General features: G+C 44.6%; 1 protein-coding gene across 4 annotated transcripts in view; it reads right to left on the bottom strand.

The window, feature by feature from the left end:
- Positions 1–16,424, bottom strand: part of CNTN5 (contactin 5) — a 3,369,946-nt gene that overhangs the window by 471,300 nt on the left and 2,882,222 nt on the right. For all 4 annotated transcript variants that reach the window (XM_085621430.1, XM_085621433.1, XM_085621431.1 and 1 more), the window contains one exon: positions 10,982–11,157. In XM_085621430.1, the coding sequence (XP_085477556.1) occupies positions 10,982–11,157 (176 nt within the window). The remainder of the gene's footprint in view (positions 1–10,981; positions 11,158–16,424) is intronic.

Here is a 16,424-nt window from a genome sequence, read left to right as displayed (position 1 = left end):
AGTTCAGGGAAACACTATCTCAAGAGTACCAGGTCTAACAGTGCATAAACAAATTACCACTTAACCCCTTGAGTGCCCCGCCCTTTCCACGCCCTGTGACGGGCGTTTCATTAGCGGGCGGGGCTCATGACGAGATAGTCTCGTCATGGGCACAGCGCAACCGCGGCCCATGACGAGACCATCTCGTCATGGGCACTCAAGGGGTTAAATCAAGGCAATGTATGTGAATCATTATGAATACCTTTTTTAACAATATGCCTCAGTGTTATGTAAGGGGCTATTTACTAAAATTTTTGTTAACCTTTGTGAATCAGTCTTAACATACTCTCACTCCAAAAATATCCTTCTAATGTGAATACTCTTTCAGCACATCATTGTGCACTCATTTACAATAGAAGAAGGTGTACATTTGTAACTTTTTAGAGTTATCTAGAATGAGAGAGAAGGAATCCCAATAACAGTGTTCCATCACTCAATTTCTGGCTATTTGTGTAAAAATGATTGATATTTGCCTTTTATTCACCTCAGCTTATTAGAATATGATATTTAAAATCAGACTGCTTTAGCAGTTCCTTTGTATACTGTATAATAAGGATGCTAAATTAATCTTGCATATCAGTTAACATATGCATTTCCTGGCATTTGCATTATGCAAATGAGAACCGCAGTCATATGCGAACTAATATGTTCACAAACAATATTTTTATTTGGAAGTAAAATGTTGTTTTAATGAATTTCAGGATAACCTAGTTTACTGCAATAAAAACAAGATTTCCATTACTATCCATCTAAGTAGAAGACATATTTTCTAAACCTGCTTTACCACTCATGCAGCATTCCCATTTTGAAGGTAGATGGAGAGGATTCACATGAGAACTTACCTCAATTGAATCTGCCCAAAATAATTTCTAGGGAATAAAGGATTTATGGCTATAGCTTTTGTAATAACTGATCATGTCAATGCTGGGATTTTCGTCAAGGGACTTGAGCATGTCCTTCTGGTCTAGGGCTACCTGCACTGAAGCACTTGCACAACGTATAATGGAAGGCCTTGAGGCAGAAACGTTATTAATCTTGAGATTAAGGGTTTGCAAAGACCTCGGACTCACATTACAATTATTTTTAATTAAAGAGTAAAAGCTTTGCTGGACTTTGCAGCAAGGGAAATTCTTTGCTGTTTCTGCAAAGGACTGTACAAGCTACGGGTTTGGCCTGCGGTAGCTTGGTGGTAGTCCCTCACCCCATGCTCTGGTCTCTCCTATATCACTGCCCCCACTACCCGTATTCTATCACCTGAATTGCTGCATTCAGCCACACCTCCTCTCCATGGCCCTGATTTATAGTCAATGGTTATTCCCTAAAATTCTCTTTGAAGGCCCAGCCATGGGACATTATGAGCTATGAAATATGATATGCAAACTGGCCAGGCCATTTTTTAGGTTTTACCTGCAGAGCACTTGCCCTGTACTTGTGAAATATATTGTTTTAAATATATCTTAAAAGGGATTTATATCTTACCTTCACTTCTAATTGTTCCTTGTGCTTGTCAATTTACTTTTCCTCATTTCTATTGTTTGTAGGCATTCTATTTCCTGTTCATCTGTGTGTGGTTCCAATTGGCAAAGTACTGTGTTAATCCACTTTGATGGAACTTCTTTTAAACATCTCAAGCAATGATTGGGAAGACAAAATAAAAATGATCTACACCCTTGCTTTAAAGTTGCAACACTGTGCAAGTGCTGTGGGCTTAGTACCATGTTAATATCTCGGTGGAGATACTCTGACGTGCCTTTTATTCCTTCTCCATGCTCCAGGCAAAGCACGCACTACCTAGAGCCCCCAGGGCACCAGCAGGGAACAACTTGTGTGCATTAGTCATCTCGTGCCCTCCACGGCACCACTGGGCACAAGCAGATATCCACTTCAGTACTTGTTTACTGATCAGTTCTCTCTATGCTTTACTCTTTCTGTAATTTCTCTATTTAATATATTCACCCAGTATTTATATCACACCATTTCCTCAATACTCTGATATTTAATTCTTATTTTTCCTATTTTTGTCTGGATGTCCTGGTTTCCTGATCTCTTTCATTTTGTGTTACGCTTATCATCCACCATAAGATTGATAAAGCTAACGGTGAATGTAGTTGAAATAATAGGATCCTGAAAGCACACATGATAGAACAAGCCAATCGGTGTTCACGCTGCCCAAACTGTTGCAGCCAAATGGGTACGCACCAGTGACGCAGGGTAGAAGCCGGGTGGCTCTCTTAGGCAGATTTCCAATCGGAGAAGCTATGGCGCATGGGAAGAAGAGCGGATGTCTCCTCACCAATACCGGTCACTTTTGCATGGTGTATAGGGCTCTTTTGGTCGACCCAGGCTGTAACGCCGCCTTCTTAGACAGTCAAGCAAAAGTCACCCAGTAAGGAGTGAAGAGGCCTTCAACAGGCAGGAGGTGCACCAGGGGTCCATCCTGTACTCGAGTTATCCATGATAAGAAGGGAGAACCCATACAGGTATCCATCCTGCAACTGCCCAAAAAATGTTGTCACCAATTTTCCTGATGTGCCTCAGTATACTTAAGGCTCACTTCTCGTGTCAGTGAACGACTTGGCGTTGGTCATTGATAACGGTGTCACACTGGGGCGACTCTACATCAGATTGCGGTCCCTACTCTTCATGCCTTGTACTTTTCTGTAGTGTGAATGCACATGTTGATTTTTACTCGGAGCAAGTGTGTGTTTGTGACATCAGTGGTGAGTTATAGTGACCTCAACAAAGAAGTGATATCTCTGTAACGTTAATTGCAGGAGTCGTATTTTGCCAGTTTAATTATCTAGAGTTGAAGGACCTGAGTCTGGGCCAGTGACGGCAGCCGAATAGCAGAGACAAGCCTGACAGACCTATTGGTGTTGCCAGTGCATTTTAGCAGTATCAGCTATGTGAGTCGCAATGATCTGCCCAAGGTTTCAATTCTGAAAAGAGACTTAATTATTACTGAGGCCACTGGTCACTTAGTTCTCCCTTTCACACTACTTTCTTGCACCACTCACAGTGTTAAGAGACTTTTGCCCTCCTGTTTAATCTCCAAATTATTCTGAAATCCTCCTTTTGCCTACCTCGCGCCAGTGCAAGCAAGAACATTGGCCTCATTGACCCCCCTGGTTGAGCAGTAAAGGCAGTCAATTGAGGTGCAGTGGCTGCAGGCTCCTTACACACCTGGGCCCTGCTGCCGCTGCATACGGTGCAATAGTGAAAGCTGCACCCCTGGCAGCAGGCTCCTTACACACCTGGGCCCTGCTGCCACTGCATACGGTGCAATAGTGAAATCTGCACCCCTGGCTGCAGGCTCCTTACACACCTGGGCCCTGCTGCCGCTGCATACGGTGCAATAGTGAAAGCTGCACCCCTGTCAGCAGGCTCCTTACACACCTGGGCCCTGCTGCCGCTGCATACGGTGCAATAGTGAAAGCTGCACCCCGTCAGCAGGCTCCTTACACACCTGGGCCCTGCTGCCGCTGCATACGGTGCAATAGTGAAAGCTGCACCCCTGTCAGCAGGCTCCTTATACACCTGGGCCCTGCTGCCGCTGCATACGGTGCTATAGTGAAAGCTGCACCCCTGGCAGCAGGCTCCTTACACACCTGGGCTCTGCTGCCGCTGCATGTGGTGCACTAGTGAAAGCTGCACCCCTGGCAGCAGGCTCCCTACACACCTGGGCCCTGCTGCCGCTGCATATGGTGCAATAGTGAAAGCTGCACCCCTGTCAGCAGGCTCCTTACACACCTGGGCCCTGCTGCCGCTGCATACGGTGCAATAGTGAAAGCTGCACCCCTGTCAGCAGGCTCCTTAAACACCTGGGCCCTGCTGCCGCTGCATATGGTGCACCAGTGAAAGCTGCACCCCTGACAGCAGGCTCCTTACACACCTGGGCCCTGCTGCCGCTGCATACGGTGCAATAGTGAAAGCTGCACCCCTGGCAGCAGGCTCCTTACACACCTGGGCCCTGCTGCCGCTGCATACGGTGCAATAGTGAAAGCTGCACCCCTGGCAGCAGGCTCCTTACACACCTGGGCCCTGCTGCCGCTGCATGTGGTGTACTAGTGAAAGCTGCACCCCTGGCAGCAGGCTCCCTACACACCTGGGCCCTGCTGCCGCTGCATATGGTGCACCAGTGAAAGCTGCACCCCTGGCAGCAGGCTCCTTACACACCTGGGCCCTACTGCCGCCGCATATGGTGCACTAGTGAAAGCTGCACCCCTGGCAGCAGGCTCCTTACACACCTAGGCCCTGCTGCCGCCGCATATGGTGCACTAGTGAAAGCTGCACCCCTGGCAGCAGGCACCTTACACACCTGGGCCCTGCTGCCGCCTGCATATGGTGCACTAGTGAAAGCTGCACCCCTGGCAGCAGGCTCCTTACACACCTAGGCCCTGCTGCCGCCGCATATGGTGCAATAGTGAAAGCTGCACCCCTGGCAGCAGGCTCCTTACACACCTGGGCCCTGCTGCCGCTGCATATGGTGCACTAGTGATAGCTGCACCCCTGGCAGCAGGCACCTTACACACCTGGGCCCTGCTGCCGCCGCATATGGTGCACTAGTGAAAGCTGCACCCCTGGCAGCAGGCTCCTTACACACCTGGGCCCTGCTGCCGCCGCATATGGTGCACCAGTGAAAGCTGCACCCCTGGCAGCAGGCTCCTTACACACCTGGGCCCTGCTGCCGCTGCATATGGTGCACTAGTGATAGCTGCACCCCTGGCAGCAGGCACCTTACACACCTGGGCCCTGCTGCCGCCGCATATGGTGCACTAGTGAAAGCTGCACCCCTGGCAGCAGGCTCCTTACACACCTAGGCCCTGCTGCCGCCGCATATGGTGCACTAGTGAAAGCTGCACCCCTGGCAGCAGGCTCCTTACACACCTGGGCCCTGCTGCCGCTGCATACGGTGCAATAGTGAAAGCTGCACCCCTGGCAGCAGGCACCTTACACACCTGGGCCCTGCTGCCGCTGCATACGGTGCACCAGTGAAAGCTGCACCCCTGCCTACTTCTGAGCCACTGAGTCCTACCCTGCTCTTTCTCTCACTTGCTGAATAACTTGCCCTTCTCCATCTCCTATGACTGCATTGTCGCTCCCTTCTCTGCGCCACTAGCCCAGTGTTCCAGGATGCCATGCTTAACTGACACCTCAGTTTGTGGTACCTTTGGATAGCCTGGTAGCCGTACCATTGCAATGGCGTATGTATGTTGTCTGACGTGATACTCTATAAGCCTGTTTATCCAATACCACTTTGGTCTTTGAACCTTCCTTTGTGGTTCCTGGAGGGTGCGGAATTTGAAGTTCAGGCCATTTTTGGGTTTCGCCCGGCAGTCCCTTGTATTGTACAACTGCTCACCAACTTAAAACGTACCCACAACAAAACTATTAATCACATAAACGTAACCTGATGGATCTGTCAATGCTTGTTAACACAACCTCAGTGAAAGTCAGTCACACTCTGAAAGTTGGGTTGGCTAAAGTTTCTTGGCCAGGCCAAGCAACAGAGCATGCCGGGTCAACCTACAACTGCCTGGTTGCCTGTTCCTTTAAGCGAGTATTGCCTCTCTCCCCCCAGGGCCAGGGACACCCGAGCAATGGCTAGAAAGAAATGTTCCACTTATGATTGAACGGCGCTGAAACTGTGCACAAGGCTAGGATTACCTGATCCGGCTACAGCCTCCCCCAAGACATGGGCTTTCCGGTCAGAATGGTACTGTTAGCCTTTGACTCATCAAGCTTGACTCCTTCGATCGGATTCCATCTGCATTCTGAGGGCATTCGCACTTCTGCTTAAAAACTGTGTTTTCTCTTCACAAATCTAGTTTCTTTTCATCCCCACGTGCCGTTTTTTTCACACGCAGTGACCAGCTTAGAAAGAAACAGAACAGGGATGGATAAAAGGTAAAAATGCCTCCGGCATTAAACGCATACTCTAAGAAAGTGAACTCGCAAGAGATGATTTTAATAGACTGAGATCACGAAGCTCTGTTCTACTTCAATAATATTGCAAAGAAAAGAATGAGAAATGAAAATAACATCAAAGTTTCTATTCTTCTGAAGATATAGACAGAGCGGTCTTGAGGGCAGTGCCACTGATGAGGTGGCACCACATTGTGTGTGCCTCAGCCAATATCACGGCCTAATGATGGAAGTGGTCCAGCTCTGGGCTAAGGGCAGGATGCTAAATCTTGGATGTGCTGCTATTGTCACCGCAACTAAGACTGGTGTAATGTCATCTCTGTAACGCCGGTGCATAGACCCTAAGGAGACGCCTGCACTCCAAACAATCCACAATACTGATCGGTAAGTTGCATGGGCAATTTGCCTTTAGGTTACCCCCCCAGTCCTCTCCCTAGTTCTAGGGGTGCAGAGCGCCAGGGATTGATGCAAAAAACAGGCAGAGTTAGACTCGATGGGGTATGATAGATGCAGACTCACTCACAGGGAGTTGGTCAGACACTCTGCTAACTCTGTGTATATTCAACATAGGGCCTTAGCGCCATGTCCCACCGCCCACATCTTTAATGAAGCCTTATTTCATGTAATTAATGGGCGGCACACTCCAGCAGTTGCATTAGACCTTCAACATTTGTATCTTGCACTGGGACCTGCAACCATCCGGCATATAATGCAATTTCTGCTGAATGTGATAAACTCACTGATTAAATTCTGATAATTGTAAGCTCTTTTTATAGACCAGTGCCTAAATAAGAAAACATTCGTGGGCATCCCTAGTTGTCTAACTATTAACTACACATGCACATTTTGAGGAAAGGTGTCCAACTGAAACCATGTGACCTCCTAAAAGTGCTTCATCTGTCTTGCACCAGTGGATGGACGGTGACCTCATGCTAATCTCAGTTTTACAGTTGCAACTTTCACTAAAGTGAAGAAGAGATTAGAATCGAAGTAATGAACATTTCCGGTAAGTGATCTACACATTAAACAGAGTCACAAATGTGCAGGTGAATTGAATCTTTCAGTATCATGTGCTTTGGAGATGGTGCTGAATTTCAAGGGCACGAAGGATAAGCTGCCTGCCCAAGGGTTCCATGCATGGAGGACACAGTTCATACTGGTCGGAGCCAGAATATGCACCCTGAGCAAGCATGTGCGTCCACAGGGCAAGGCACAAGGACACAAAGAATGGGCTGGAGTGCTGGTGCTAGACTAGGCAGTGATACTAACTGGGTCGTCTTTGCGTCAAATGTAGCAGCGCAAACATGACACAATTACGATGGTAGTGAGGAGGCAAGTAATGTATCTCAGGCAATGAGTCTGTGTCCCACATGAAGTGTCACAAAAGAAATGAACACCTCACAAATATCTTTCTTTGCTCACACCCCTACCTTAGTGAGCCTTTGGCCTCTATGGTTTGTGGTATCTAGTTAATAATGTGGTTGGATTTGGGAGGGGCTCAGCAACAGTTTTTAAGATAGCACAAAATTTGATGGAGACAGTGATATCACACTATCTGAAGCCTCTTGAGCCCTCCCTGAACCCACTCTTTCGTGAAGTCCTTTTCCCTTCATTAAAAATTTGGGCGGAGGGCTGAACCAGTGATACAAATCAGGGACTTATTTGACAGTTAATTGCAGTTTTCCATTAGCTTCTTTTCTGATATCTGTTATTGCCCTCTTTAATTGCCAATATGCTTCATTACTTTTAGTCCTACTCATTCTTGTCTCAGCCATTATCCCACCTGGAATTTCCTAGACTTTCCAGCATGTGATGTGGCCAATAAATTAATAAATGTGGGAATAACAGCACTGTTATGGTGCCAAGTAGGATGTTCAGGGTTGCATTTTCAGCAGTGTTCTGAAATTTCCTATCTTGAGATGTGAATCACTTTATGAATAATGACAGATGTTGGACCTGGCTCTTTTTGTAGGGTCATCTCCAGATTTTTACCTTCCGTTGCTGAACCCATTTCTGTTGGTATTAGGACTCTGTGCACTTTTTTCCCTGCTAACCAGCGAAACAGTGCTTGTGCCTTCTCCCTAAAACATTGTAAAGTCTCTAGTAAATGGTACTACATGTACCCAGAGCCTGTACATTAAATGCTACTAGCGGACTGCAGCACTCATTGTGCCACCCACTAAAGCAGCACTTTAAAACAAGTCTCTGGCCTGGCAGTGTAGCCTGTAGTGCAGTGTTAAACTGCCTTCCTTTATAACACTTATGTCACCCCTAAGGTATTTCCTCAAGACTCATATGGCAGGGTGCATTATGTTTAAAATGTAGGTCATGTGTACTGTACAGGTTTTACATGTCCTAGCAGTGAAAAAAAAAGTAACGTCGTTTTTCACTGTTGTACGGCCTACTTTATTACATTTATTAAGTGCTAACTTTAGATTGGGAGCAGATAGAGATATACTGTTTACACTCAAATGAATAGCAATATAAAATCCTCTTCAACAGAGGAAGTCAGATTTTAAGTCACAGTTCTGAAAATGGCACTATTAGACAGCAGGGATAGTTCAAGCACTTGTTAGGAAAGGTTGAACAGTTTTAATGATATAATATTAGCACTTCTCAGCAGATATTCTGCCACATTGAGAACTTGCCCTTTTACCTCATCATCCTTAAATTCAAGCAATTAAAGGAAGGAAGGAAAAAACCTCATCAGTTACCTCATCCAAATGTATGAACTGTTCCTGTGAAAGGAAAACTGTGCAGCATGTAATAAACAATAACTTTAACCACCTTTGTCCATTTGCTTAGTGTGCTATTGCCAATCACCTGGTCTATGTGTGTATGAATGCACATGGCATTTCTTTAGCACGAACCTAACCAACAGCACTGTACATGGTAAAAGGTAAACTTAAGGTCAACATGTAATAGGAGAGGAAGCTGAGTTTTGGATGGTTAATGCTACTGAGGACAAATAAGTGGTTTCTGCAGATTCTCAAAGGTAACATACCCACAGGTTTATTTGCCTGAAAGCAAAAGATCAATTTGAAACCCATTGCACTCAGTAGTGTCTGTCGGTGCAAGATTACACCGTATACTGATGCAATCTTGAGTCTGGAATTGTATAGCACATTTTAAGTGAATTGCAGTACGGCTATACTCAGTGGTACTAATTTTAGCAAACACAGGCAGAGCCTCCAGGTTTTCAAATGGTGAACTTGCAAGTTGAGCAGGACTTTTCAGCATATAGGTTAAATCCCTTGACTATCTTACCAGAAAGAAATGGCAAGCCAAACTCAATGGCTCGTTTGGAAGAGGTGTTGCGCCGTGGCCAGGGCGACTGACTCCGGAATCTGGGGATCACGGTTCAATCCCCGGCGGCAGATTAGCCCAGCACCATGTGACTCTGGGCAATAGCTTGCTTAATCTTCCCGACGGCCCCCAGCGCCTAGAGACCCTTGCGGGTGATTGTTCGCGCTTTACAAATGTGTATTATTATTATCTTTATAATACAACCCAGAAGAGTTGTGCTCTGTGAAGGTACTACAGACTTGCTAATACTGAAGATGAAGGTGCATCGTAAGGACCTTGTGGATTTCTCAGTAGCGATACAGTTACCCTAAGAGGCTCTGCATGTTGGGGCACAAGTGCACTGTCAGCTAGCAGCGGTATTGTGCATGCATAATCGTGTCCTGGGTTAGATATACAAGGTAAGAACGGATGTCTGAGTACTTAGATGTCAGTGAATGGTGAACCTCAAGATAGGTATATAGCCTACAGACCTCTCTAGAAGTCTCAGTATAGTATATGGTATACTAGAACGCCACTGCACGATGCATTGTGCGATTTCTTTCTAGTCTGAGGGAGGTTAGGGAGTGGGAAAATTGTGGGTGGGGACCAAAGGTATTGGGCGTGGCACCCTCTACAAACACACAAAGAGCTAAGTGAAAACAATGTACCACGTTTAGGGAGTAAAATATTTTGACACAATCCTGATTATAGAGTAGACAGAGTAAGTAGGAAGGAATATAACCAAAAGGTTGATTTGGTGAAACTGATATGATTTGGTCATATCACTATGTAACACATCTCTGGTCAAAGACTGTCCAAAACAACAGATGCGTAACATTGCTTTCTTGTCATTCATGAAGCTGAAACTAAAGAAGCCGATAGGAGTGAGCAACAAAGGCCACCAAAACCTATCCACAGCTGGAATTATGAAGCTAAAAACCGATAATAACAGTATATATTTTTATACTGAATGACACCCGTTGTTGAAAGACAGTGGAAAAATTTAACTTAGTTCAAACTCTGAATAAAAGTAACTGTTAGTAGAAACATATGCACAACTCTTCAATAAAGTTACTAGATGAAGAAAGCAATAAAGTTGAATTATTTGCAAAGATCAATCAATAACTAAACATAAATGTTCGTATACTTACACACCCACACGTATCTTTACCTATATTGAATATGTTACTGTCTTCCTTTTAATATTAATATTTGTTACACTTGTAATACGAAACAGCAAAGGGATTATTTGACAAGATTCAGTTGCAGGAGACAATTCTTCAACAATGTTAGGTCTGACTGGTATTTAATTTGTGGTTGCTGTTGCAAGTGCTGGACACTGGCACTCATTTGCGGGGATCAGTTTTTCTGCAAGAGCTTAGCAGAGAAAGGAAAGGAGGAGGGTTACAGAGAAACAGGAAAACAGTGCCAAGGGAGAAAGCAGGGATGAAAAAGAACCCGCAAAAAAATAAGATAAAGGAACAGATGATGCTGATGGAAGCAAGAGGCATGAGGTGGCCTGAAGAATACGAGCTCCTAGTATTCAAGTATCCCCAACATTTAATACTTGTGGTCATGTGTCGTAGGACTTTCGTTTTTCAAATTTGGCCCTGGGTTTAATGTGCACCTACGACTTAACTCAAATATGGCTTATACTGGGCCAAAGTAGAATTTTTAAAACATTTCATGCATACATCAAGGTATGACCCAGTTTTGCATAATTTATACTTACTGCTCGTATGCTCTCAAAATGTCCTCCCTCTTTATCGAAGTCAACGGCTTGCCCATTTAAAGACCAGTGGAATGATACATCCAGAATGGCTTCATGGATTGCTTTGCAGTTGAGGACAACACTCTCTCCAACTGTCAGTTCAGTCCTCTTTGGCGTGAGTTCTATTCTCGTTGGATCTTGAAAAAAAGAAGTGATACTATATTAATATGCATACTTCAGACAGAATTCAGGTAACATTTGTGTTCTCATTTATTTAACACTCTATTAATTTACTAAGTAAAAATTTAGCAAAGTGAAAGTCTGAAAATCAATTAATGTGCAGCCTTTCCCTTCGCCATCCTGCTCTATATATGTTCAGCGATACATCAAAAGCACCTACAGCCATTATCAATATTGGCTTCATAAAAGGTGGCCCGTTACTGATTGTCTTTTCATTGGAAATATGCCAAAGGTTAACAGAAAGTAGTCAAATGACTAATCTTGTAATTGAAATTGTTGCAATTATCGTAATCTCGTGCATGCATAATGAGTTACAGTGCAGAAGGATGACAGTTTTTGCAGATGGTGAAGATGTAGTAAACTGCATTGACCAATATCATAGAAGCAGCAACACAGGCTCACTTTGCACATTTCTCATTATGCAATAAAATCTTCTGACATGGTGAATCCCGTTATTACAAAAAAGCACCTTTTCGAATATTCTGTAATATCAAACGTAAATAAAGAGGCAGCAGTAAGGCATACAAATATTTATGAATTTTATAAATGAAAGTGGCTTAAAAACACATTAGTTGGAGCAACTGCCATAACAAATGCATATTCATACATGTATTACTAAAGTGTGAGAGTTCAATTCAAGTTTATTACCACAGTACAACAAAAGTGACATTAAAAAAAAATACGGTGTATTGCCTTACTGATTGACTATAACAATGACTCCATGGGAAACTCTCTCCTAAGAGTTTGAAGGCCTGTTAATGGGATTTTATCGTCCTGATTAAATTCTTAATATCTCGTTTTATTGATTTTGTTTTAAAAAGGTATGAAACGACAAACAATATTCATATTGCAGATTGTTTGTCACTAGATTATTTCATAAAGTTCAGTAAAATATGCCACAAGTAATTTCATTAATACATTGAACCCCAGGAATCTTATTTTTAGTTTAAATACCGATAGTTAAAATAAATATGCAAGAAATAAAATGCCATGGCATAAATCAAATATGCAGATGTTCCAAGTACAATATGCTTTCTAATAACATTGTTGACGTAGAGGAGGTTCATCATGACCCAATGGAGGCTTCACCTCCCCACACTCAAAAATAGTAATATTATATTACACTCTGCAAATCTGTACATATAATATGTGGATTTGTGTATACTACAGAGGCTTTGTAGTTATGGTTAGGTTAGACTTTCAAATGAAAAGACACTAATAATTTTGCTAAATACTTTGCCGTTGTTTTAAGAATCTGCATAAAACATTATAAACAAAGTTTACTTCGACTTGGGTTCAGGAATACAGTTTTCATGGAGATCCTTCAAGCAGAGAGCAAAACAAAGAAAAAAGTGACAAAAAAGTTAATATTGTCCATTTTAAATCATGTAGAAATTTTGAACTGTGCTACAGAAAAATGGCCGAAAAAATTGCATCAAATTTAGCATGAAAGTAGAAGAAGAATTGTGTTTAATTCGTGTCAATACTGTAAAGTTTTTGGGGGAGAAATCATCATTATAAAAGTGATTTTTGGAGGCCTCAAATTTTGTCAGTCAAAATTAGAAAGATGGGCATACCTGCACTTTTAATTTATGGAGGACAATCGGTGTGGACACAACATTTTAAAAAATCAAGTCCGAATAGAAGAGGAAGATTTTTTCCTGTTCAAGTCTGTGTACTGAACCCAAAATGTGATTTTGGACACAAAACTCTCTGATTGGATCGCAGTTACAGGACACAGGGTTTAGGCCCCATGTACTGAGAAATACAACTGAGAGTGACTTAAGGCTGCAGCAGCTGACTCTTCTGTCCCCCTAGGCCGGTTGTTGGTTGCAAGAACTTAAAGCTGCCTGCTCAGTATTACATTATTTAAAAAAATGCTGATTTTACTCTAGGATTTGCTGACTGTAGGGATGGTTTCAAGTCCTTTCTGGCCTATGAGGTCTGTGAATTCAGATAAAAAAGGTATGGAAACTCCTTCTGCAAAGGCTCCTGGACCCTTATTGGACCGGTCCTAGGACCTTGTACGTTTCCTGGACATTTGGTCTGCAAACCCTGCAGGATGTCAAAGAAGGGTACAAAACCTAACAAGGGTCCAGGATCCTCTAGGCATGGTTTACCAAGCACTTAATTTAGAAAACAGGACTTGACAAGAGGGCAGGCTCTGTGGCCGTACCCCAGTGTGTGCGGGAGAAGATCGTTCACAGATGCGGTTTGTTGTATGGCCAAGACCCTGTTTAATTTATTTTTCATTTCCAATTAAGAGTTTGTGAATTCTGCCATCAGCCAAGCACTGTAGCCAAACCCCGCTATGCACAGCAAAAGCCCATGTGCAGTAGGGTTGGCCAACCATGTCCTGTTTGCTGCAGGCCAGACCTTATGGACAACCCCAGCTGTGCACAGGGGCTTTGCTGGCCATGGTGGGTTGGGGACGCAGGGAACTGTTGCATGTGGTACATGAAAAATAAAACAAAAAGTTAATATAAAAATAAAGGTTATGAGTTATGATTAGAATTGGTTTTCAATACATTTATATGTGTGTATATAAACACCTTAAAACCACTTTAAAAATGCCAATAAAGTACAGTTGTGGTTGATAGTTAGAACATGAAAGTCACTGAAAAATGTAAATTAGGGTTAGAAAAATAACCTATAAGTCACAAAACAGCTGACCAAACCAATTGCAATATTCATACTGTCAGACCTGGCATCATTAGCGTTGGTTTCCCCTGTATTTTTGCCTTTGCCGCAGGTTATTTTGCTGTGTGTTGGACTTCATTTTTGTTGGTCTAGATGCTTTGGGCACTTTGTCACTGCTGTTCAGTGCCAATGTGAAAGTGTTTCTTTTGTTAATTGTAGTTATGGATTGGTGAGTCAATGACTGGCATATTTGATTTACTAGTCAGTCCCTAGTACAGTGCACTGTGTGTGCCCAGGGCCTGTAAATCAAATGCTGCTAGTGGGCCGGCAGCACTTATTGTGCCACCGACATTAGCAGCCTGTAAATGTAACTCAGGCCTGCCATTGCAGAACCTGTGTGCAGTGTGGTACTGCCATGTCGACTTGGCAAGTGCACTCTTTTGCCAGGCCCTAACCTTTTCTTTTCTTACATGTGAGTCACCCTTAAGGTAGACCCAAAGTACCCCTGTGGGCAGGGTGCAGTGTATGTGAAAGGTAGGACTTGCACAGGTGTGTGTGGCATGTCCTGATAGTGAATTACTGCCAATTACATTTTCACTATTGCAAGGCTACCTGTTCCCATAGGATGGAATGGGGAGTTTGCTTATAACTTCTTATAAACATAACTACCCCCGGGAACAAAGTAGGAAAATAAAGTTTTATATGCCTGAACTCAGAATGTTAAAATGCATCTTTGAGGGAGGGTGATTTTTATATTCTATCTTTGAAAATACCACTTTTAGAAGTAGGTGTTTTCTTGCATAGCCATCCAGTATGGCATTGCTAGGATGTGTATTGACTGTCTGGCTTTGGAGTGATAGGGGCTGGAGATGCACAGTGGCTCCAGAGAGTCTGGATGAGTCAGGGCTGAGCTGAATAGATCTGGGCTGCATTTAGAGAATGAGGAGGAGATTTCCTTTCACCTGAATGGCCCTGGTCTTTTTTCCACAATGTTGTCTCCACCTCCTCCCAGGCAGCTGCAGCAGAGAGGACAGAACTGGCTTTGACTGAGCACAGGGCTTCTCTGCCACAAGAGAACAAAGGATTTTGCTGAATAAATATTGGGGCCCAGGCCCCAAAACTGTAGATCACTTTTGGGACTTCAAGAGGAACATCTGCGAAGGAGAAGAGCTAAAGAAACTTAAGGAGGACTACTGTCCCTTTGCTGTGTGTTGTCTGGGGTTGGCCTGCAGTGGCTGTTTCTGCCAAGGAGAGGAACTGTGCGTGCATCCTGCTTGAGGCATTATCTCCAAGGGCATAAATTGGAGCTTGCCCTCTGTTTGAAACGTCTCAGGAATAGCAAAGACCTCACCATCCTTCTGGGCATCGTCTCTGGCTCAGCTGGTTCCTATCGCCACAGAAGAAGAGAGCAGCCGACTCCATCACCGAGGCAGTCGCAGACTCCGTGTCCTGAAGGCACCTCATTTCGCAACGCAACCCTGGTCTCACCAACTCCGTTAACGAGCCGCTGCTTCCACCACGTCCTGTGGGCACCGCACTCCACACCGCTTTGCTGCACGCTACACAGGCATCACCGACTCTGTCGCTGCCCGAACATCAACTGGCTCCATCGCTGCACCATGACCTGCCAGTACCGCATTGAGCACCGTCTCACCCTGCAATGGAAGCATTGGTCTCACTGACTCTGTCAACGAGCCGCTGTCTGCACCGAGCCATGAGGTCACTGCACGCTGCAACGCTTCCATCTCACATTGCAACCAAGACGGTTGCACCAGACCGGCTTGTACCATTGTGTCAGCCGCAACAAGAAAGGTACTGTCTACGAGTCTGTCAACGCATTAACTAACCAGTACCGACACGGTTGGCTGGAATTGTTAGACTCTGTCGTGTTCTGTATCGTGGTAGCCCCAAAAGGAGCTACCGAGTTGGAGGGACTGTGTTTCACATTATTCCTGCAATTTAAAGGCTATTTTGCACAGTAACTATTTTTACAGTATTTTATGTTGCATTTTTGCTGTTTTTGGTCTTGTTGGTTTAGATAAAGCAGGGGCGTAACACAGGCCCCAGCAGCCCCCGTGGTGCGGGGGGCCCCCCAAGCTCCAGGGACCCCTAAATGCACCATGAGTAAAGCTGAAGTGCCGGTCCGGCAGGGTTGGGGGCTGGCTCAGGCTGCTCGCAGGCAGTCCCAGTTGCTCTGGTATTGGTAATAATGTACCACTGTCAGCATATGATAATCAAATTATTCACGCAAGACACACTGCGACTGATGTCAGAAGTCAGTGCATTCAATCGCTAGTACTGACACAGTCAGTTAGGGTGAGCCCGTTAATAGGGGGCCGGAAGACGTCCAGCCACCCGTGGGCGTGAGTCAAAGGAACTGTAATTAATGTTTGTTTGCTTCTGGCAGTGCAGCGCAGTGGTAGGCAACTCGCCGCTGCGCTGTAAATCAAATGAATAATCCCGGACATGACCCATCACTCCACCAGCGGAGAGAGACTGTACCGGGTGAGGCAGGTGCCGCTGACCGGAGTGGTTCCAGTTTCAATAGCCCCCCAGAGCAGCCACTATAGTCCAGGCTGTGCAG

Source organism: Triturus cristatus, chromosome 8, assembly GCF_964204655.1.
Source record: "Triturus cristatus chromosome 8, aTriCri1.1, whole genome shotgun sequence".
Classification (NCBI taxonomy): domain Eukaryota; kingdom Metazoa; phylum Chordata; class Amphibia; order Caudata; family Salamandridae; genus Triturus; species Triturus cristatus.
This window is presented reverse-complemented; position numbering and strand designations above follow the sequence as displayed.